The sequence below is a fragment of the Babylonia areolata genome, chromosome 2 (assembly GCF_041734735.1).
Source record: "Babylonia areolata isolate BAREFJ2019XMU chromosome 2, ASM4173473v1, whole genome shotgun sequence".
Lineage (NCBI taxonomy): Eukaryota > Metazoa > Mollusca > Gastropoda > Neogastropoda > Buccinidae > Babylonia > Babylonia areolata.
Window position 1 is genome coordinate 60,911,850 of NC_134877.1, and position 24,158 is coordinate 60,936,007.

Here is a 24,158-nt window from a genome sequence, read left to right on the forward strand (position 1 = left end):
AGCCAACCCTACAAAATAGAATGTCTAGTTCTATCTCTTTTTCGCCTTCCTTTAAAAAGGTTAATAAATGGGAAAGTTTTTCGAGCAGTAGTTTTACTATTTTTACCCGGAATCTGTTTGAGACTTTGACCCTGTAATCAAAGGGAGCTCACCCAGATTACATAGGATTTAAAGTATGGGTTGGCTGAACTTCTCAAAGTCATGTTTTCTTCAAAAATTGTCCGAGTTTTGTATAGGCCTGCTGCTCGTCCTTTTAAGAGGATACATCGGAATTATAGCTCCGCTGGAAAGGTATGTTATGTTTGTGCATTCTAATGTCCTGAATACGTTACTAGACTGCAGACATGAGAAAAATTTTTCCTCATGCGACCGTTGCGAGGCCGTTGGGATGACACAAGGTTACAAAGCGTGGTTCAGTCCTAACGCATGTTACAATTGAAACTAGATGAGAATAAATCAGATGCGTTGCAGTAGCCAATTTTTGCCGCCGTCACAATGGACTTGGGAGAACGCATGTACCTCGTTAAAATTTTGTTTTGTTTTGCTAGTGGTGAAAGTAGCATCTGCAGAATCTTCACAATGCTGAAGGCGGTAGTCAATCACAGAATCACAGAAATGTTTGGCTATAGGCTAAAAGCCTTTTGCCCTCGTAATCAGTGTCCATTTATGTGCTTTGGATCACTTGTTGTGAACAAACCCTTGTTTAAATCTGGCATAGTGTATACTATATTTATCTACAGCTCAGTAAAGATTTAACTCTGTGGAAAATACAAGGTTCTTAAACTTTTTGTCAATGTGATTTTTGAAGGCGTTTACCGATGGTGCATTGATGGTGTCATAGGAAAGGTTATTCCACAGATTTATGATACGGTTAGTAAAGAACTTGCGGAACTGGTTAGTTACGAAATTAGTTTTGTTTATTTTGAAGTTGTGCCCTCGAGTTTTATCGTAGTTAGCCATAGTAAACAATGAAGAGGTGGTGCAAGGATCATAAATATTGTGCATGATCTTATATACTTCAATGAGATCACCTCTTAATCTTCTAAACTCAAGGCTAGGCATATTAAAAAGACCCAGGCGCTCCTCATAACTAAGATCACGAGTACTAATAGTATTACTAGTTATACACTTGGTAAATCTGCGTTGAACTCCTTCAATCATATTTATGTGCTTTTTAAGGTAAGGGCACCATACTGAGTTTCCATATTCAATAATGGGTCTAACCAGAGCTTTGAACAATGGAATCATAATTTCGGGAGATTTATTAGTTATAGTTCTCACAAGAAGACCAGAAATTTGATTTCCCTTTTTCACTATATTATTTATATGTGCCTCAAAGCTTAGTTCTGGGTCCATCGTGATCCCTAGATCTCTTTCCGCTGTTGTACTATCCATTGTTCGAGTTACCCCCTTTTCCTGTATCGTGTACTGATACTGTGGATTATTCTTTCCAAGGTGCAGAACTTTGCATTTCTCGCTGTTAAATTGCAACAGCCAAGTATTTGTCCATTTAACCAGATTATGTATACACATTTGCAAGTGATCTCTATCTTCTGTATTTTGGATGGCAGAGTTAGCCTTGGTGTCGTCTGCAAAAATTTTTACTTTACAATCTACCTCACCAGGCATATCATTTATAAAGTATATGAACAAGGTTGGGCCAAGAACACTACCTTGTGGTACACCACTAGTTACCTTAACCTTTGATGATTTACTACTATTTACACTTACAAACTGTGATCTTCCATTTAGAAAATCTCTGATCCACAATAGTACCTTGCCTTTTATCCCATAGCCTCCTAGTTTATTCATGAGTCTGTGATGGGGAACTGTATCAAAAGCTTTCCTTAGATCAAGGTAGACTGCATCTACTGGTACCTTCTCATCTAGCATGACTAACCAATCTTGTAATGTAACAAGTAGTTGTGTAACACATGAGCGCCCTCTGGTAAATCCAAACTGTTCTCTAGATAACAGATCATGTTTGGTTAAATGTTGGCAGAGAGCATCTCGAATAAAACCCTCAAAAACTTTACAGACAACTGATGTTAGACTGAGTGGACGATAGTTACCCGCGGAATTTTTGTTACCTTTCTTAAAGATAGGACGTACTTCTGCTTCTTTCCAAGCTTTTGGTATTTCACCCTTATCTAGTGTTCTATCAAACAAGATCTTAAGTGGGTGAGCAATAACTTCAGCAAGCTCTATTAATACTCGTGGGTGTATCTCATCAGGTCCTGGGGACTTTGATGGGTTTAGGCTCTTTAGAGCTTTTTTCATCTGTTCAACTGTGACCTCCACGTTGGAAATTTCAGTAACTTCTGTCTTACATGAAAACTCTGGGACATTTACGTTACTCTCCTCAGGTAAAAACACAAGCAAAAAATCTGTTTAGCACAGCTGCTTTTTCTGAGTCATTTTGTGTTAAGGTACCATCTTCCTTTATTAGATTAGCAATTTGTTCTCTTGGCAGAGTTTTACTTGCAACATAACGGAAGAATCCTTTTGGATTATGCTTAGATTCTTTAGCTAATTTAGTTTCCTTAGCTTTCACGTTTTTACTTGACTCCCATTTTACCTGGTTTCTAGCACGTGCATATATTTTATAGTTCTCACTTGTGGGATATTTCTTATATTTTTTAAAGGCTCTACGCTTTTGATGAATTTTATCTAAAAGTGACTGGGGAATGGGATCACGTCTTTGTTTATTGGAGGGTCCTTGTTTGAATGATTTTTTTGGAATAAATTTGTTCATGGACTTTATTATTACATCATGAATAAGTTCCCAGGTTTCATCCACAGATGTCTCATTTTTCAAAAGGTCATCCCAGTTTATCTCACCTACGTAATGCTTCATGCCTTCGTAATCTCCTTTATCTAGTTGATATTTCAGAGTGACCAGATGGATGTTCCCACTTGATCTGAACATCAAAGTAGAGGGCAGAATGGTGGCTCTTCCCTAGAGGGGGCCAGTAATCCAAAGTGTAGATGTTTTCATAAGAGTTGGTAAACAACAGATCTAGCACATTAGGTTTTTGTAAACCTCTATAATGAGTGGGCTCGGAAGCCATTTGTACAACGTAATTTTGTTGAACACAATCCAAAAATTTTGTAGCTGGGTGGTCCTCATTTTTACAACTTATCACATTTTGCCAGTCAATTTCTGGATAATTAAAATCTCCAGAGACAATAACCTTGTTTTTAAAACTGTTAAATACATTGTTTATTAGTTTAATTACACTAGCATGATCCTCATAATCTGAGTTGGGGGATCTGTACACTACACCAAAAATGATGTGCTCGTTACTACCAGGTAATGATATTTTACAAAAAATTGAAGGAGAAAAGATCCTTTCAATTTCTACAATTCTGGACACCTCCCACCCTTCCCGCACGAACAGACTGACACCTCTTCCCTTGTTGTTTGTAAAACCTGTATAACCAGGAAGTACAAAATTTTCAATTTTAACCTTGGAGTTTTTTGGTAATACTTCAGTTAAAGCAATAATGTCAAAGTTGTGTATGTTACACAATAGTCCCAGTTCATTTAGTTTGTTTGTCAGCGTTTGCATAATAACATTTCAGAGAAGAAAACTTATGAGAAAAAGAAGATTTGTTTGTTGGTCTATGTACAAAACACGTATTTACATTGTTCTTTGTTCCCTTGGCACTGGGAAGTCAAATTTGGGCAGGGCTACTTGCCACTGCTCCTCCTGCTTCTTCCCTCCCCGCTAAGTTCCCGTCCCTTCCGCTCTTGATTAAAGCATCTCTTTCAGCACGAGACATCACATCACCTTTATGCCAGACCACATCCTCTCCATTGTCTTTCCGCTGTCTAAACTCATCTCTCTTAACTTTATCAAGGGAAAGAAGAAGAAGAAGAACTGACAGAGAACTTTTGATGGCTGTTCAAAGTAATGCGTTTGTCCCAGAAGCTGACAACATTGTAGTATCAAGGTGATTTCCTTATTTTGGTATCCAAAGAAAATTGCCACAGTGGCAAACCTGGCTCTGTGTGTGTGTGTGTGTAACTTGGTGGGAGTGTTGCTGCACATATATAATCAATGTATAAGATTAATTATGTGCACATGTACAATACTGGAATTTGGAAACACTTTTGGGACATGAGGGTGAAAAATCAAAAGTAATGTAAAAGCAATGCATAACACATTTTTTTAATTATTATTAGATATGCCTTTAAGGAAAAATAAGAAAGGAACAGGGGTATTCAAACCAACTTCAATGAAAATCAGCAAAATGTAGACCCAGATGACAGGTGTGTTGTGTGTTACATGGTTTCCTTAAGGCACTGCTTTCTAAAGAAAACAACATGGCCTCATGCAAAGGTTGTTGTCATTCATGGAGACACTTAAGATGATGTGTCTTATATTAAACCTGAGAAGAAAAAGGTATTCATGCATCGAATATAAGCTCCTATGTGGGTGGAGACTGTAACTCCTGCAACATTGTGGCTTCACAAACAATGTGTGTGTGTATGTCTATGTGTGTGTGTCTGTGTTGTGTCTCTGTGTGTGTGAGACAATAAATGACAAAATGTTAGTGTAAGTTATATGTACAGGGACGTGGACTAGTTCTTGGAGCATACGATCCGCAAGAGGAAGGGGGACCACTCATCTTGACTCCCACTGCCAATAAGTTTGATCAGAGCCAGAATGGACAGCTTCAAAAAATACTTACGGTGTAAGTTTCCAGACATTGGAACCCTGTTCTCTTTGAAATGTATTGATGTTGCTACTAATAATATTCACTTTTAGTTAATCATATCACACTCAGCTGCTACCAGTTTAAATCACATGCATTTGTACACACGTATCCAACTTGAACCAGTATGTACTGATAGTCTGAGACAGTGAGAGGGAAAGATTCTGTGACAAGAAATGTTTAATTTTGTGTAGAAATGTGAATTATTGCATGGTGTAAACAGTTTTTAAAAGTTATGCAGTTCAGTCTTCCGACTGCTTTATAATATGAAAACACTGTTACTGTGTAAGATGATGCACATGCTATAAAACCCCAGTGTAACAATCATTTCCTTTTGATCAATTCTCCCCCAGACCATGCAGTCCAGGAGAAAACAGAGTTTTTGAACAAGCTGCAACAATTGTGATTTTTATCTCCCAAGACCACCTTTAGACCTTATTTCTCTATGGAAGTTTGCATGAATTTATGCTTGACCATATGTCTTTCATTTTGTGTATGCAAAAAAGCTAGTGTTGGGAGCCTTTCCTTCCATCATAAAGCATTTGTTTAATGTGATATGTATCAAATCTAATCAAGTATATATATATATATATATATTGTTTGTTTTTTGTTTTTTTTCCACAGTGCAAGTCGAAAACTGAAGCCAGGGAACAGCCGTGTGTTGTATGGACTAGGGGGAGACTACACAACTGTCGCTGTTGCCAACTTGGGGAAACAGGATGCTGGGTTCTGTCCCCTGAATCAGTTCGACGAGGGGAGGGAGAATGTGCGATCTGCTGTTGCCAGTGAGTCACTTCACAGAAAGTGAATGAACTACTGTGTCTGTCAGTAGTTTTAATTGATGATGAAAATTGTTCTTATTATTTGTGTTTGAAGATACTGTGACATTACTAGGGAAGAAAGTGCTGGCATATTAGAGGAATATCAAATGTGTTTTTTTTTATATATATAAAACCCATGTTCATCAGATTAATTTCATTCTATGCTTCCAGTCTCTTCCTGCAAAATATTTTTTTTCCAAAATAGTTCACATGTGCATGAATATGACTATTGTTGTGTCTAATTTTATTTTCCAGGTGGGTTTTTTTTTTTTTTTTTTTGGTTTGTTTTTTCCTTCTTTTTTCCATGTTTCACAGGATGGATATTGATGGTATTTTTTTGCTATGATATGGCCCTGTGTGGTTGGCTGGGCTATAAAGGGCAGTGATAGATTTCTATATAAATAGATAGTTGTGCTTGGCATAGTACACTGGCGTACAGTTGTCATTGTGTGTTTGCTGGGCAGGTGCCTGCAGACAGTTGCAGAATGCTGGGGAAACCCAGGTGGAAGTGGATCCCTGTGGAGATGCTGAAGGTAGTGCTGCTGCTAACTCTGTCAGAAACTGTGGTGTGGTCAGGAAAGTAGAACAGCACAAACAAAAATTCTCACATTGCTGGTTAATGTATGTTGAAAGAGTCTTTGTTATATATATATATATATATATATATATATATATATATATATATATATATATATATATATATATAATTATAAGAGAGAGAGAGATAGGAGGAGAGAGAAAAAAAAGATAATGAAAAATAAACACATCAATCTATATAATTCTATTATGTCTTCTGAATTTTTGGAATGCTCTTGTTCCTTCCTCAAGGGATCGATTTGTTTATGTGTTACCTGGGTCACATAAGACTGGTCTGACACATCTATTATGATGCGAGCAGGCCATGACATACAGATAGATACATACATAGATTTTCAAATTTAAGAAGAAAAAAAAGCCACTCTCTCTCACCTTTCCTCCAGTTCAAATCTGAAATGCTGTCCCAGAAAAAAACAAACCAAAAACAACCACCTGGTTGTGAAGTTTTAAAATGTGTGTCTTTTATTTTTGTTTCCCTTAAATCAAAAGCATTCTTAAAACAACATTTAAACAGAGTCTGGAGAAACACACAATACAAGTGCTTATTGTGAAATTTTGAAAGACTTTTGCAGGCCTAGTATAGTTTTGTTTCCCTCAGAAATAGCATGTAACCTACATCAGATTGATGTGTGTCTGTTAACCTGTATAGCGGCAGCGGAAGGCAGTTTCTTGTCTCTCTATTCCTATGATGAACTGAAGGCAGAAGACAAACGGAAGGATCCAGTCAAGGTCACCTGTAACACCAGTTTTTTGCCTTTTGACGGGTGAGACACACCATCTGACACAGTGAACACTGAAGTCAAACTTTTAAATGTAATCTTGTTGGTTTTAGCCATATTTTATTTGAAAATGTCACAATGCAGATATGATGAATCTAGCTGGAAAGCCCTGTTGTAATGTACACATATGCTCAAAATTTATGACAGATGTCTCAGCAGGTAGAAATTTAAACATTGTGGCATGAATTATAAAATAAAGAAAACTAAGAAGTGTACAGCTGAGAAACAGAAAGTGAATAGGAAATGTGATGGAGAGGAGAAAATGGATTGTCAATACAAAAAGAAATTGAGCTTTGTATGTGCACAGGTGTTCACAGGAATCTTCTTGGTGTGGTCCTGCTAATCACATTGGTTAACTCATTGCTTCTGGTCAGACAAAAATAGGACAGATCATTGCAAAAACTTGACAGGCACCGGATTAAAAATAAATATTTTTTAAAATTTTTTATTTTTATTTTTTTACTTGCTTGTAATGACAATAAAAGACAGCCATATACTGTGTGGATTTTGTGATGATAAGAGGTACGGTAAAAATGTATCACTGTCAGATTTAACAGCTGTGTGCTGACAAACTTAGCAGCATAAAACACCAGAATCTTGCCCTTGTTCCTTTTTTCTGTTTTTTTTTTAATTTTATTTATTTTTTTACCATCTATGTTTAATATACACATTTGTAAAATGTTGTATGAACAATTAAAGACTGTCATATGATGGATATATTTTGTAGTGATAAAAGATAAAATGTGTAAAATTTAACAGCTGTATGCTGACAAACTTACCCATGTTCTTTTTCATATGTTTTCTGTGTTTAACTTACTGCTAATGGCTTTTAATTCTTAGATCTTGTTGAAAAGGGAAAAAAATCTTTTTGTGTTTATAGGAGTGAGTATCAGACAAAGTGGGAACGAGGCACATTGCTTGGGAAGGGACAGAATCTTGCACGCCATCTGATGGAAGCTCCCTCCAACAAAATGACCCCCAGCATTTTTTGTAAAGAGGTTACCAAGCAGCTTGCACCCAACTGTTCTCTGATTGTCAGGTAAAAGAAAGAAATTCATATCTATGGGGGCGCACGCGCGTGTGTGTGTGAGTTTGTATGTGTGTGTAGTGGTGGATGGGGGTGGAGGTGAGTGTACAGTACACATTGACACATGCCTTCCACAGTACACAATGTCTGACATACAAATAACAACATCCTCAGTGTACAACACCAGTGTATATGTACTTAGTTTTTTTTTAAGCATGTTTCCATTATGATTGAACAAATCTGTGGGCACTGTTCACAAATTAGAACCTTCCCAGTCAGTGAAATCAAACAGAGTAATCTGGACATGTCTTAGTGAGCTGCAGTGATGGACTGACACACACACTGCTTTGCATTGTTTTGCCTTTTCTTTTAGACCCAATTTGGAAATGCTGGGACTACATAATTAATGCATTACGTGACAAGGAGAGTGGAGGGGGTTGAACAAGGAAATGGAGGGGTAGTGGTATGCTAAACTGCCTGATCAAAGATAGTATTAGCATGAATTTATTCCTGTCCTTGCCACTAAGGTGCTGTCTCCCACTATAGCTGTGTGTGTAAAGGGAAGGCATATGTACATGTGACAGATTACTTAAATGAATGCCATCTGATCAGAGTCGGCTTTAGCATAATTTTCTTGCATGCTGATGTTTGAAACCAAAGACAACAGAACCCACATCATGAGGGGAGAGAAGCTGGGAAGGGGAGAGAATAAAAAGTATAGAGAGAGGGGCAAAGAGATGGACAGGTGAAGATGGTGAGCGCTAGATCCCTGGCTAGATCAAGAGACCATAACAGTCCTTGGGGAGATGGTCAACAAACAGACCACATGAGTATACAGCTTTCTGCTTCAGCATATCGCACCAGCGTACTCGCTCACAACATTGCCACAAACAGCTGGACACAGAGAAGTAGTGTGGAGGGAAGGGGAACATGGGGTTGACCTGACATCAACAGAGTTGGGAATGGCAGGGAGAAGCGTGGGTAGGAAGGAGGGGAGGGAGGAGAAGGGAAGGGATCAGGGACAGGATGGACCTGCAGGCACACTACACACTGTAGCACCCACACCCTTCTTTTGAAGGCAATGTCCTCATTGGTGCTGACAGCACATCAGTAACGGTTGTTTCATGCTAATTTGGAGACTAGTTCTCTGACCAAGACATGATGTGAAGAACTGCTGGTGCCTGAACGCCTTTTGTGTGTATACGCATGCAGAAGATCAAACATGCACATGAAAGATTGCATAATTCATGTCAGTGTTTGGTGGGTTATGGAAACAAGAACATACCCAGCATGCACCCCCTTTGAAAACAGAGTATGACTGCATATACATAAAAGCCCACTTGTCTATATGAGTCAGAGTGGAAGCGTGAGTCGCAGCCCATGAATGAAGAAGACCAAGACTTTACCGTAAACAAGACTTTGTACATGTGTATATGCAGAGAAGGACCAATAGCCTTTTACAGCCATCAGGGATTTATATTCACTGTGCATAGGGCTCAGCATAGGAAGGCGGAGCTAATGTGCAGCAATCAACAGAAAACATGCCACATCTCATAAAAAGCAAGGGGGTTGGCCATACATACAGACAGACCGACATGCCAATACATAAATAAGAAGTACACACACACACACACACACACACACACACACACACACACACACATGTATATCAAGACTGTGTTCTCCACAGTACACACAACATTATAGACACAGCATGTTGACGGTACCCACCAGAATCCATGAAAAAACAAATGTGAACTATATGAGCCCTGTGAGAGTGTGTGTGTGTGTGTGTCAGGGATCGCAAGTGGGCAGAGTCAGAGAAGATGGGAGCATTCCTTGCTGTGGCCCAGGGTTCCATAGAACCTCCAAAATTCCTGGAGATACACTACCAGGGGGCATCATCCTCCATGCCCCCTGTTGCTCTGGTTGGAAAAGGCATCACCTTTGACGCGTAAGGTTTTTGAAATATTGTTCTTGTTGTGTTCCAAAGAGGGATTCTAAGCACTGGTGGAACTTTTCTGTTTGACAAAAGTGAGCAAGTAAAGCTGGTTTGGATGCAGCTGAATGAAAGTTTACAAGTAGGTATCGCTTCATACATGCGTGCATTTGTTTAGCCTGTTGCCTGACTTGGGACATAAGACTTATGTCCCTTTTGTTGCACTGTTAAACGCCTACAGGATGTATCTCGTGTATCCAATTTTCATCTGCGATTCATGATTGACAGTTAAAGGAAAATTTCCAACTTTGTTTCTCCATGTCTTCTAGAATGTTTGAAGATTGCTTACATCCCTTGGCAGTCTACTGTATGATACCTAGGCAGTGGGAAATTCTGAAGTCACTTCCAGACACAGTTGGCCAAAATGATGTTGTCCAGCAAAGATCAATCTCAGCTCATTTTTGGAATGTTTACAGCCTTAGAAGTGGCTCAGGAAATACATTATTAAAAGGTATGGATATTGGGGAAATGAAACAAAACGAAATGAAAGTTTATTCAGTACGGCCATGGCCCTATTTAAAGGGGTGATTCCATATTTTGAAAGAATAGATTTGCATAAGGATATAATCTTACAACATGTATGCTCAAACAAAGCTCTGTTCTGTTTAACCAATCGTGAAACTATGTCATTTTAATGACTTTAGATAAATATGGCAAGATTTGAAAAAATGTTATTATTTGTAGAAGACAGAAGTAATGAAAATTACTTGGTCTGCTATTGTATCTCAACAGAATATATCTTTGTCTCAAGTCATCTAATACAGGACAACATAATACGAAATGGACTTCATCTTCTTTTGCAGATCTACATAACGGACATACCATATCGTTTACAGTGCTGGTCTTGTATCTTTTACTGTGTACATTGATATCAGATACACCAAAACGAAACCTTGTTCAAGCACATCTAGTGACTCGGTTAATATTCTTTGCTGAATATGGTTCTGTGAAACGATTCCTTTTAAACAATCGGAACAAAGAAAATCTTTCACTATTTTGTACATGGTCGTTCCACTCCTGCCATCTACAGTCGACCATACGCTGTTTAAAGCAAACAAGAAATTTATGAACACATCCAACCCCTTGATTAAGCCATACAAACGCAAAACCATTACTACATAAACATTTTCAAATGCTAGTTACCCATGTTACCCTTCCCGTGGCATCCAAATCAAATAACACTTTATAAGCTTGAGCAGGCAATCTGCATTCATTCATTTAAACCAGTTTTAACCAATACCTAATGCATTTTACATACGAATTAATATAAGTGGGGCACCTACCAAGCTCATCGTAAGTCTTTTGGCGTTCTTCTGCCAACCTGCAAAAACCTTTTCATAGCAAACAATTGTAGTTTTTCTATCTCTTACCCTTTTTCCAACCCCCAAATCTCAGCACCGTACTGTACTATAGGTTGGGCTTGAACATCAAACAATTTAAAAAACAATGTAACAGAATTGCTTTAAAACTTATATAATAATTGTTATATGCTCAAGACAGTTCGTTTGGATATTGGGGAAGAAAACTTGTGTAGTGGTGAAGTTGATGGTTCATGTGTAGATTTGGATTATGATGATAACAGTCACAACCCACTTCATGAAAAAAGAGTGAAAGTAACTGTTTTTTTATGAATTTTGGAGCAGACATGGACATGTCATCTTAGAAGCTACATTAACCAACAAGTGTAGAGCAGGAGTTCTGTTGAGATCTTACAAGGACAGTGACTTAAGAGACTTGAGGAGTGTTTACTATTGATCTCTTCTGCAGACCACTCATTTTTGTAATGCTACAAAGCATTTCACTTTTGTACGTTTGTGAATTGGTTGGTAAGTGCTCAAGTTTGCCCCTGATTTTGTCTGTGAGTCCCTGTTTTTTGTGGTCCATGTCACTGAAAGCGAAATCTCGGGTAGTCATGACTGTGGCCAGTGTAAAAAATATATATACACACACACAAAAAAATCATGATAACATGATTTGACAATACTTACCTTTGCATCAAAGGCCTTACTTTTATTCAACAGGGGTGGCATTTCTCTGAAGCCTTCTGCAGACATGGACAAAATGCGTGCCGACATGGGGGGTGCGGCATGTGTTGCCGGTGCCATCATGACTGCTTCCCGTCTGAAACTTCCCATCAACATCAGAGGTGATCAGTGTGTGATGGTTGTCTTGAGTTCTCATATAGGTAAAAGGATGGTCATTTTAAAGATCTTAAGAAATATGTCCCAACCCGTGGAGACAGGTATTTTAGATTAGATAAAGAGAAGGGCATATGCCTACCCTGTGGCTCAAAGCATGTTTCACAATACATGTGGTATGAATATGGCACAGGACTATAGAAAAAATGTTAAAGATACAAACTCATTACACCACTCACAACGTTCACACCATTCCCACCTTACCCTCCTCACACAACACATACACACTATCATGCATGCATGTTCATAGTCTGTATTAGTTATAACTAATACTGTAGCAATAATACTTTTAAAAAATGTTTTCATTGATAACGTAAATAGCAATCATGTTTCACCGAGAATGTTTCATCAGAAATTGGGTACATGGGTGTTTTCAGGTTTTATAGCGCTGTGTGAAAACATGCCCAGTGGACACGCCATGAAACCAGGGGATGTGATCACTGCCAGAAATGGAAAGACAATCCAGGTGTGTAAACAGTCTGGTGTGTCGCCTGTCTTTCTGTCTTTCTTTTTTCTGCAGCACCATAGTTTTCTGGTCGTAGAGCACATTGGTATGGAAACGGCTGCCTGTGGATTTTATATATGGATCACCAACAGAAAGGGAAGAAATTGATAGTTTTGTCTCATCTGGTAAAGTAGACAGTGTGTGTAGAAGGAAGGGTGTATGCTCTGCATCTTGTGTGAGTTTGAGTGTGTGCACTCTCTCTGAATGTGTGTGTGTGTGCATGAAATTGTTTGCAGGAATGATAAATGAGCACATAAGTAGATTTTTTTTTTCTTTCTTTCTTTTTTATGGAATCTGTTACGCAGGGAGTCTGCAACTCAAGAAAAGTATTCCCCAGGCCATACACTGTACATCACTTTTATTGTTTTGTTTTTTGTGACAATAGATATGTGATCAGTTACCAGTCTCCGAGGGTCACTGATCATACATGCCAAAAGGTTTATACACCTGGTTTGGTGTTGAGAGAACATTTTACAAACAGGCAATGGCTGTTTTGTAAATTATGGGAAAGTCAAGATTTCTTTTGATTTTTTCGTTTGTTTGTTTTTCTGTTTTGTTTGTTTATTTTGTTTTTTATAATACATAAATGAGTAAAGAAATGAACTTATACAACTTAAAAACAGACACATGATGGTCTTCATTAGAAATCTAACTTCGTATACTAAGGATATTATATTTTTTGTTCCAACTGTTTTTGTTTTTTGTTGTTGTTATGGTGGGTTTTTTTGTTGTTGTTTTTTTTTTTGGGGGGGGGTTGTTGTTGTTAGGGGAGTTGCTTTCTTCTTTTTTTCTTCTTTTTTTCTTTTTTAAACCAAGTGTGCCATTTACAATAGGTATTGTGAGCAAGTCTTTTTAAAGTTTGAATGAGAAACTTAAATGTCAAGTACTTTGAAAGGGTTTATGTTTATGTGAGTACCAAATACCACAAGAAGGTCGAAAATGAAACAGTGACATAGTTATTTTTGCCTTATGACTTCTCCAGTGATGTGTTGTAATGGAGAGGATGGATAATTTAATAGTAGAAGGCTGTCACCTCACTCAGATAAAATTGAGCTTACAGATGAGGATGTCTGTCACCATTGTGTATCAGGAGTTTTTCCTGCTGGGATTGCATTACTTTTGGTCAGCAAAAACAGTTACATTATCAAAAAGTACACAAAAAATAATCACTGCCTTTGGTCAGCAAAATAAGTTACATCAACAAAAAGTACACAGAAAGTAATCACTGCCTTTGGTGAGCAAAATCAGTTACATCAACCAAAAGTACACAGAAAGTCTCCACTGCCTTTGGTTAGCAAAATCAGTTACATCAACAAAAAGTACACAGAAAGTAATCACTGCTTTTGGTTAGCAAAATCAGTTACATCAACAAAAAGTGCATAGAAAGTCTTCACTACCTTTGGTTAGCAAAATCAGTTATGTCAACAAAATGTACACCAAAAGTAATCACTACCTTTGGTCAGCAAGATCAGTTTTGTCATCAAAAGTACACAAAAAGTAATCACTGCCTTTGGTCAGCAAAATCAGTTACATCAACAAAAAGTACACAGAAAGTCTTCAATGCCTTTGGTCAGCAAAATCAGTTACATCAACAAAAATTGCATAGAAAGTCTTCACTACCTTTGGTTAGCAAAATCAGTTATGTCAACAAAATGTACACCAAAAGTAATCACTACCTTTGGTCAGCAAGATCAGTTTTGTCATCAAAAGTACACAAAAAGTAATCACTGCCTTTGGTCAGCAAAATCAGTTACATCAACAAAAAGTACACAGAAAGTCTTCAATGCCTTTGGTCAGCAAAATCAGTTACATCAACAAAAAGTGCACAGAATGTCTTCACTGCCTTTCAAACTCCTTCCTCAGTGTTCTCAGCAGTCAAGGGTTTAACCCCATACCCAGCCACACAAAGGTGCCACATAGTGACACAGCATATATGTGGTGATGCAGGTGGACAACACAGATGCAGAAGGCCGACTGATCCTGGCAGACACACTGTGTTATGCTGAAACATTCCAACCCAGCCTGATGCTGGACATAGCCACCCTGACAGGTAACACAGCGAAACACCACACTTATCTTCTTTCTTCTTATTCTTCTTTTCTCCTAACTCTGTACTTCATTGAACTGTATCACCACAGTGCAGTGCCACCCCCATTCTTTTCTGTGTGCAAGTATACATGTTGCACTATTAGAGTTGATTTTGTTTTTCAGAATTTTGCCAGGGATAACTGTTTTGTTGCGGTGCATTCTTGAACACGGGTTAACTCTCTCCATACGAACGGCGAAAGAGACGACGTTAACAGCGTTTCACCCCAATTACCATCATCAAAATATTGCAAGCGGAAGGCTCTTACACTGAAGAGGTGAATGTTGACAAAGAATACCACAATTCTGACGATGGAAGCTAAAGGTTGGGTCATTCAGACACCCACTGGACATCCGAGGGGTGTGTGTAGAAGAGAAGAGAGGACTGGCCGTACTGAGTGAGTTAAGTGCATCATGCACATGGGACATTGGTTTGTCATCTCATCTGAATGACTTGCATCCAGACCACCACTCAAGGTCCAGTGGAGGGGAAAAAAATTCTGGCAAGTGTGGGATTGAATCCGATACGCTCAGGTTATCTTGCTCCCTAGGCGAATGTGGTACCGCGACACCATCACTTTGCCATATATATCTGTGAGGAGTCTTTGGGATTCCACAAAGAAGAACTGTTCACCAGATTTCTTCAAGTCTGTCGGTTGTGTGTGAAACCTGGGTCTCTGCAAATGGTTTTTCTATCCATTCTGCAATGTTTTCATTCCATCGTTTTTTGTGGGGTTTTTTGGGTTTTTTTCTGTCTTCCCCTCTGTTTCCCTCCTTCAGCAGTTCCTTGGAGGATTGTTTTAACAATGGATCTTGTTATGTGGCCATGCCATGCCACACAAGGGCAAGAAAAAAAGCCTGACATGAAAAAGCTCTCAGTGATTACTGAAAAAAGAATTTGTCCATAAAATCCAACAGACAAAAAATTGTAGATGAATGTTTCCGTTTTGAGCGTAGGTGAGGGGGAGAGCGTATGTGCGTGTTGGGGGGTGTGAGTGTGGGGGATGTGAGTTTGTTTTTGCCTTCTGGTCTGTTCACCTTCTTTTTTTTTTCTTTCAAGAAAGCCATAGATATTATTTGTCTTTTTTTCTGTACTTGATAATTGGGCATTCTAGCATTGTTGTATTCTTTTTAACGCCAAGGACATGTCAGCTGCCTGGTGGTGACTTTGGGTTTTGTATGCCTGTGTATGTATATTCATCTTTATGTTCATGTAAGTTTGTTGTTTTTTTAATCCTCTGTAGATAAATTGCCAGAATATCAAAGGCAAGTTTGCATGAATACGACTGTACTTGTGCCCACTTTTCTTTTCCATTTTCCCTCTCTCTCTCTTTCCACCCCATCCCTCTCCTTCCCCCTATATATCCTCCCCACATCCCCCTCCCATCCATCAGGACCTACAGGATCAGTATATAAGTTCTTAACGTTTCAAGCCCTGATAAGGCTCTGTGTGGCTGGCTGTGCTTTAAGCAGCAAAACAAGGAAAGAAAGTAAAAGTGTGTTTGTGTATCATCTACAGGGGCCATAGACGTGGCCTTAGGAGCAGGAGCAGCTGCAGCCTACACTAACTGTGATGTGGCCTGGGACCATCTTCAGCAGGTGATCATTATTAACGAATGTTTTGTTTTTTTTTATAGTGCATACCTACAGAGCACAATGTGCTTTACAGTGACACATTGGAAGGTTAAAAGATACATGCAGAAAAACAGACACAAGAATGGAGAAAAATTTAAAACAATGGCATGAGCACACAATCCCATCCATAAAGTATTCATGCACACACACACACAGTTTGAACATGTACACGTCTGCGCACATGTGCACCCCGGCTTGTGCACACACACACACACACACACACACACACACACAGTTTGAACTTATACAGGCCTGCACATGTGTGCACACCATGCACAGACACACACACAAAGGCACACACACAGTTCGAACATGTACACGCCTGCACATGTGCATCCACCCACACAATCACACACACACACACACACACACACACACACACATATGAACATATCTATAGTGATTTATATATACATACATGTTTCACAGTACAGAGATTAAGAACAGATCCTGACAATAACACAATTTAAGCAACAGAAAGAGTGAATGATCACCCTTCCATCCACACCCACATCCAACATGTCAGCACTCACTCCCTTCACTGTCTTCCATCTCATTGTGATTTCATAAAACATTCATGTTTAAGATTTATTTTTAAAAGTTGTGATCTGCCCCTGTTTGTTTGGTTTTTTTTGTTTGTTTGTTTTCAAATCTTTCACTTTCATCTTCCACACTTTCTTTTCGTTTTCGTTTTTCTTTTCTTTGAACACCATTTTCAGAACATATTTGATATGAAATGCAGCATGCTATCCACCCTGCTATTACAACACAGAACTAAATATCAGCAGTCGCACAAAATGACTTGTTGACATCACAAAATTATGTTCAAGTTTATGAATCAGCATGCTTTAACAACTCCATGAAACTAAAGCAGTCAGTAGCCTGCTAACTTTTTTTTGTTGTATATTCATATTTTCTATGAGAGGCAAATAGGGTGTTATCACAGATCAAATCTTGTTTTAATTTGGAATTGATTTGTGCAGTCAATAGGAATGCTGTTTTCTGAAGGAAAGGAATAAATCAGTACTTCAGACTGACATGAAAAGACAGCCATGGGTATTGTTTCTTTCAGTTGTCACCTTGTCCTTTCACTTCCACCCACTCTGACTGCCAAAATGATGAAAGATATTTACGGCAGAATATTCGTGTCTGCCTCATAGCACACTTTATAATAAATCATTATTGGGGCACCACACAAAACAACTGTTAACCAGATTTCTTCAAGTCTGTTGGCTGTGTGACAGGCCCTGGGCCTCTACAAACTGTTTTCTGCAATGTTGTCAGTCAGTGAATTTTTAGTAAAAAATCTGAAAGCAACTGAGAAGTCAGTCACCGTACCAGCATCCATCTGTTTTCAGGCCGGGTCACGGACAGGAGATCGCCTGTGGCGCATGCCACTGTTCGAACTGTACAAGAATCATGTGACCACATGTCAGCTTGCGGACGTCAACAATGTGGGCAAGTTCCCACGGTCGGCGGGATCTTGCACTGCAGCAGCTTTTCTGAAGGCATGTGTCTGAATACATGTGTATGTATGTGTCATAGAGTGTGTGAGACAGTGTGTGTATGTGTGTTTTCTGTTTGATTTAACATCTGTTCACGAAATGGGATATTAGACTTGTGAAACTGTGTGTGGCATATATGGAGTAGGCGAGTGCATAACATGATATTAAAGAATGCAAACTTTGTAAGATTGGAGATATTTTTCATTGTGAAGTGCCATAGCTATGGAGAGCTTGTTCGAAACCTATCTGAAATCCTTTCTTTTGTTTGCTGATGGTGATAGTTTTCCATCTTTTGAATATTTCATTTCTGTCACTACTTTTGTCAGTGCATGGCAACTGTATGACTACCACATGCAAACAGCACTGCCATTCTTTGCTTTAGTCTTAAGTGTTGATAGACATAGCTCTGGTCTTTATGGCACGGTCAGCTTTATTCTGTTCAGTGCCAGAGAATTCTAGTCTGTTTCTACCTACTACCTAAAAAATAAAAAATTAAAAAAAAAAGCGGCTGGAAATAACATGCTTGTTGTCAGATTATACCCACAGAAGAAAATGAAACAGGCTGTAAGTTTATGATAACAAATCACAACTCTTGTAGACATGTAAGTGAGTAACTGTCCCAACAACGACAAACATGGGTTCAGTCAACATTAAAATGTTCTCAGAAACTTGAGCAGTCAAACTTTTTGACAGCAAAGAGTTTACCCCCTTTAGAACAGGAAGCTCTTTGATGACACTCATTTCCTCCAGGTTGCACCGGGGCTGACTAACTTGTCTGATGTGCATCCAGTTTGACCCCTGTACAAATATGTCAACCATCTGATCAATGACAAAAAACGTGAAGAAATAAAAGCATGTGTTTCCCGTCCATTGACTTTTCAACCCAGAGTTTCATGAAAACCATGGATTATTGACTGTTGTCCATTCCCACTGAAAGGAACAGTTTACTGCCGTCCACAGCCACATCCCCTCCCACGCCTTTTGACCAGCATTCAACATATTGTCTTGCACCACTCCTCTCCCTCACTTCCCCCTCTTCCTACGTGCACAGTTTGTCAGTCATTGTCACCTGCTCAAAAATACTGTCTGATTTGATAAATGGATTGAATGAATGTGGAACGGGCTGTCAGTTTTGTCACTATCTCCATTTACTTATTGTTCAAACAAATCATCAGACAGAAGAGTTCCATCTCCTTCGTTATACCTTTTCCTAATCATTTGCACTGCATGCAAAGGTGTGTAAATTTGTTGACTGGGATCACTGTGTTTGCTGGACAAAGTTTCTGACAGCTTGCTTGCACAAGAGGCAAAGCCCCTTTTCATGTGCACTCCACTTGGTCCAGTTTGCAAATCATTATTGAATAGAAAGGGGTTTGCTGATGTATGCTCATTTGAATAGTATCTTTATCACCCAGGCACATCAAAATAACCTTCATGTTCACTGAAGGAAATTCTGATAAAGGGAAAATTGGAATAGATGGACATCAGTGGATGTGTTGTTTTAGGCACTGGGGAAGCACTTTGTGCAGGATGTCAAATGATGTCCTATAGGCACTGAAAAAGTCAGTGTATAATATGAATGACAAACATGTTTTCCTTAACATAAAATTACAAGGTTTGCTTGAAGGGAATTAAATATGTCAGCCATGTGAGCATTTTGGCATATGCAAATTTCCATGCATGGGAGATTTCATTTCAACAGTGGCATGGATTTTTTTTTATTTACAGGAATTTGTGACGGTCAAGCATTGGGTGCACCTTGACATCGCAGGTGTTATGATGAACAGAGATGAGGTTTCTTACCTGAACAGAGGAATGTCAGGTACTGAGGCTGGTTGTGTGTGTGTGGTGTGTGTGTGTGTGTGGCGTGTTTGTGCGTGTGAAGAGAGAGACAGACTTTGTTCTAAGTTACATTAGGTAATATGAAGTGGACTGTGGAGTAGCATGTCCTGTGTCTCTGAGGCGAAATCACAGGGCAATATTTTGTGGGGAAACTTAAGTGCTCAAGTTTATGTCCCAGACACTTGAAATGAGTGGAACCAAAATCTGATGGAGGTAATCAGTACTGAATTCTTTTTTTCTGCAGGATGGTTTTTTTTTTTCAGGTTACAAAGCAATATCAGATGAACAACATTGTTCATTGCAAAGTGCATTGAAGTATGATACAGTGTGTTAACAGGTGTGGTATTGTGCAGAGGCATAGCCTCAGTCTTGTATTGATTGAATCATGCGTTCTGATAAAAGTGTTTTTTGTGTCAAAAAGTACTGAATCAATATGAAACTTCCAACTCTCTCCTTCCGGGTCTACATGTTTTCAGCTGCATTTGTGAGTCTTTCCAGACTTCAGAACAACAACAAAAAAAGATAAATGTTGAATGCTATTTTCTCCTATTTCACTTCTTTCCAGACAACAGAAAATCAGAGAGACAGCTAGAATACTATTTTAACCATACATTTTTTCCAGACATCAGAACATGTGTTAGAGATAGACCCGAACTGCTGTTTGAACTGTACTACTTTCCAGATATTGATAGACCTGAACTGCTTCTTTCCAGACATCAGAACATGAGATACACCTTGAATGCTATTTTAACCTATCTCACTTCTTTTCAGACATCAGAACATAAGCAGAAATGCCAACTATTACGATTTCACCATATTTGTTATGTTCGATCGCAGTTTGTTCTGACATTACATCAATGTCAAAATTGTTCAGAGGAGTTCATTTTTTACTTCATAGCATGGTCACATGTTTTCCTGTCATGACATTACCCAGACGCTCTAGACCTATCGATCAAGAGGCCAGGACAGTCACTTCTAACCTTAGTCTCACATGATGATGCTCAGCTAATCAATTGCATGTTTACATTGAAACTGCATTGAGTGGACCAATCAGTTTAATCCTAACAGTTATACCATGTCAGAGGTAGGCCCAAGTGTTTGTATGCCTTGTAGATAAAATGTACGTTTGCTGATGTGGCTCGGAGTCCAAGTGTTCCTACCAAATTTCCTGATTGTTCCTGCAAACACTTGACAGGGGTTAGCATCTCTGCATAAGAGATATACCTGGAATGCTATTTTTACCTTTATCATTAAGAGGTATGCCTGGAATTCACTCTTCTGTAACCACTTTGTGATGTCATGTGCAGGACGGCCGACCAGAACCATTGTGGAATTCTTGCAACGGCTTGGCAAGTCAAGTGCATAAGCATTGGTGTGAAGTCTGTGAAACTTCATGTGAACACCGCCTGGGTTATAACCATTTAAAGTTTATGATTGTGCTCAGTCAGTGTGCACAGGCAATGCCATTTGGACTGCTTCCTTTCCTCAAAAGATGTGAACCAGTGAGAAAATCATGCATATTGTCATCATGTTTGGATGTACTTCGTTGCAAAAGATTTTTGTATTCATCAGTGATCCATTCAGCATTAGAGCTTAGCTTTGGAGCCACAGCATTACTGATGAATCTCTGGAGTGTGTGTGCATTGTCTCAGTCTGTATGTATTTGTGTGCATGGTGCGAGTCAGTGGTGGTAAACGTTTATGTTTGCGTTTTCTTGGCAATAGTTAATGGTATAAGAACCAAGCATTGTAGGATGGTAGGTGTAAATATGACTTTTCCAGTTGTCCCATGCCTAACAGTATCCTATTTTTCAGTTTCTCAATTCCTACATAGAGTGGATCTCATGGGGGAACCTTTGGAAGCCTTGCTTCTCTTACTCAAAAGTTGTTTATGATTTGTAATGAAGAGAGAGTGGTATTTTATGAATAATTAAGTACTTCAGTATTACAAAGGAATCTCTTATTCACTTATTTAATTTGTAGTGAATAGAGAGCAGTGTATGATGATTGCTTCAGCATTACTAAGGAATTTCTTAATTGATCAGTTGTTTCCGGTAACAAATAGAGCAGCATTAAACAAGTCTTCATTTGCTTGTTGTTTCTCGTCAGAGGCCATTTGTCTTACATCTTTATGTGGCACAAATGTTTGTGGATCATCGGGTAAGTTTTGATACTTGTCTAAAATATTTTAGCATCATAGACTGAATAAGGGAGGTTTTACTCCATGATTTTTTAACACACAATGTTTGTTGGTTGATTGTTCTGATGCTTTCACCCAAGTGTCTATTTAAAAACTGAATTTCAAAATGAATGCTTGTGTATCTGCCAACATGGTGAGTTGATGTGATTTTTGAGTGTTGATGAAATGGTATATTGTAACAATATTTTGCTGGTATATTGTAATATTGTTGTTCCCTCAGTTTGAAGTTCACTTTCGTTTTGACAATATTTGTTCATAGTAACTTTTCATACAGGTTCAAGCAATGCCAACCCTTATTAATTATATTACCATAAAGTTCTGTCTATTGAGCGCACTGGTATATAAGCCGCACCCACTAAATTTAGGAAAAAATTGAACTGGCTTATAAGCTGCACTTATTTCCGGTACCGGAACACATACTGATACTACAGAAAAGCTGTCAGTACTGTAGGTTATGAAATAAACACAAGTGGGAACAACACAAAGAAAAGCTAGCGAAAATACTGCTAGTGCCACAAAAAAATTAAAAAATGAACACAACAAAAATAAGATCCATAATTTAGGGATAGTCACATTTATTCAACGTCATCCTGCTAACTGAATCCACTGAAATCTTCGTCGTTAGTGTCCCAGTTGAAGAGAACCAGCACAGCTTCCTCAGCCATCTTGTCACTGACTTCAGCCTCACTTTCACTTCATGAACATGAACGCAAAGTGGAGGTCGCTGCTGGTTCGCCACTTGCACTGTCGTCTGCTAGGTCGATCGTCTTCAGTTTGAAGGCTGCATCATTGGCATTGCGTCACGTTTTGGGCATGATGAGGGTGTACGCTTGAGCAGAGTAGAACTGAATGCTGATCTGAAGGCTTTAATGTGTGGGGATTTGATTTATAAAACGTGAACAGTTAGCACACTATCGTGAAGCTCATCCAAAAATTCATGGACAGAAATCATGATTCTGGTGAGTTGAAAGGCAGCTAAGAATAGATGAGAACGTGACACTCCCGGGATCGTTAAGATCCTCAAATAAGCCGCATCATTGTATAATCCGCGGAGGTTGAAGCAGGGGTAAAAAGTCGCGGCTTATAGACCGAACTTTATGGTACATATTTTTGGTTCCTGCTCCTGTGTTTGTGTGCTGCTTTTGTGTAAGCAATTTATGTTCCAAAATGTTTTTGAATGGTGTGTGTACATGTGTCATTGTATGCTGGTGCACATATATGTGAATTTTATTTTCAATGTTAGAAGAAATATCAACACCTATCTACTTCTTTTTTTTTTTTTAATGTTAGAAAAAATAAACATATTTCTAATGAAGGAAAAAAATGTTGACTTAAGATTTTATGCAACACATGCCTTTGTGATCCTCACAACCACCTCTCCCTTTCTTTCTCTCAAGCTTCAGTGACTGCATGCACACATTCTGCATACTTTCAGAGTGGAGGACACACACCACTTTTCTTCACTGTGTAATACATTTATTACTGAAGTACCATGTGTAAAGTAGACCATCCAAAATGTGTTGAGAACAGCACATGCAGTGAATATTGCAAAGACACCATCACAGGCTGCCTTGAACAATGCAGTGTGTATCAACAAGCATGTAAAGACTTTGACTTGACAAAATAAAATCTGAAATATGACTAAACCGTCAATGGTTGGTACAAATGTTACATACTGTTAAGTAAGAATAAAACAGACTGACAGAGACAACAGGAATCACTTAATTCTGTGATCAAGTAATGGTAATCTTACTCAACAGGTTCAGCACTGAGCAGTGTATTCTGTATTTTTTCACTGCCACTCTTCTTTCAATAACAGCATGTAAAAACAGGAATACAATAATGGTTGCATATTGCCAGAAAACAGAGAACAAAGTTTTGGTGATGGAGGTGGTGAAAAATGTTGCTGTCTCTGAGATCATACTTGTGCATAACAAACCTCTCACAGTTTGGTCACAACAGCTTCTGACTGCTAGTGTCTCCGACAGCAGTGTTGTTTATTTGTATGAGTAGGTCTTACACCAATAAGATAACAACTGTTTGAACACATTTTCCTTGAGACAGGCTGAACAGGGAGCTCCAAACAAAATGGAAGCCTTTCTAAACAGATAGTAATCCACTCCAGCAATGAAAAGTAACTTTCCTTACCTATACTGTGTTCTTTCAAATTAGACTGCAGATTGAGTGAAACATGTTAATACAGTTATAAAAAAAAAAAAAACAACAACAACAACAACAAACAAG

The 24,158-nt window shown here is 38.6% G+C and overlaps 1 protein-coding gene across 1 annotated transcript; it reads left to right on the forward strand.

Annotated features, from left to right (window-relative positions):
* The first annotated feature begins 151 nt into the window (after positions 1–151).
* On the forward strand, positions 152–24,141 carry LOC143275803 (cytosol aminopeptidase-like). The gene is made up of 14 exons (XM_076580084.1): positions 152–291; positions 4,580–4,701; positions 5,347–5,507; positions 6,008–6,076; positions 6,790–6,904; positions 7,800–7,958; positions 9,745–9,900; positions 11,967–12,091; positions 12,521–12,609; positions 14,596–14,698; positions 16,253–16,332; positions 17,727–17,876; positions 19,602–19,695; positions 21,023–24,141. The coding sequence occupies exons 1-14, from the start codon at positions 202–204 to the stop codon at positions 21,079–21,081; spliced, it is 1,572 nt and encodes a 523-aa protein (XP_076436199.1). The 5' UTR covers positions 152–201; the 3' UTR covers positions 21,082–24,141.
* Positions 24,142–24,158: the final 17 nt, after the last annotated feature.

Bases quoted from the DNA above. Each gene is read 5' to 3' on its own strand.
- LOC143275803 (XM_076580084.1), top strand. From the start codon at position 202: ATGTTTTCTTCAAAAATTGTCCGAGTTTTGTATAGGCCTGCTGCTCGT. The intron at 292-4,579 runs GTATGTTATGTT...TTATATGTACAG, and splicing joins ATTATAGCTCCGCTGGAAAG to GGACGTGGACTAGTTCTTGG. The intron at 12,610-14,595 runs GTGTGTAAACAG...GTGGTGATGCAG, and splicing joins GAAATGGAAAGACAATCCAG to GTGGACAACACAGATGCAGA.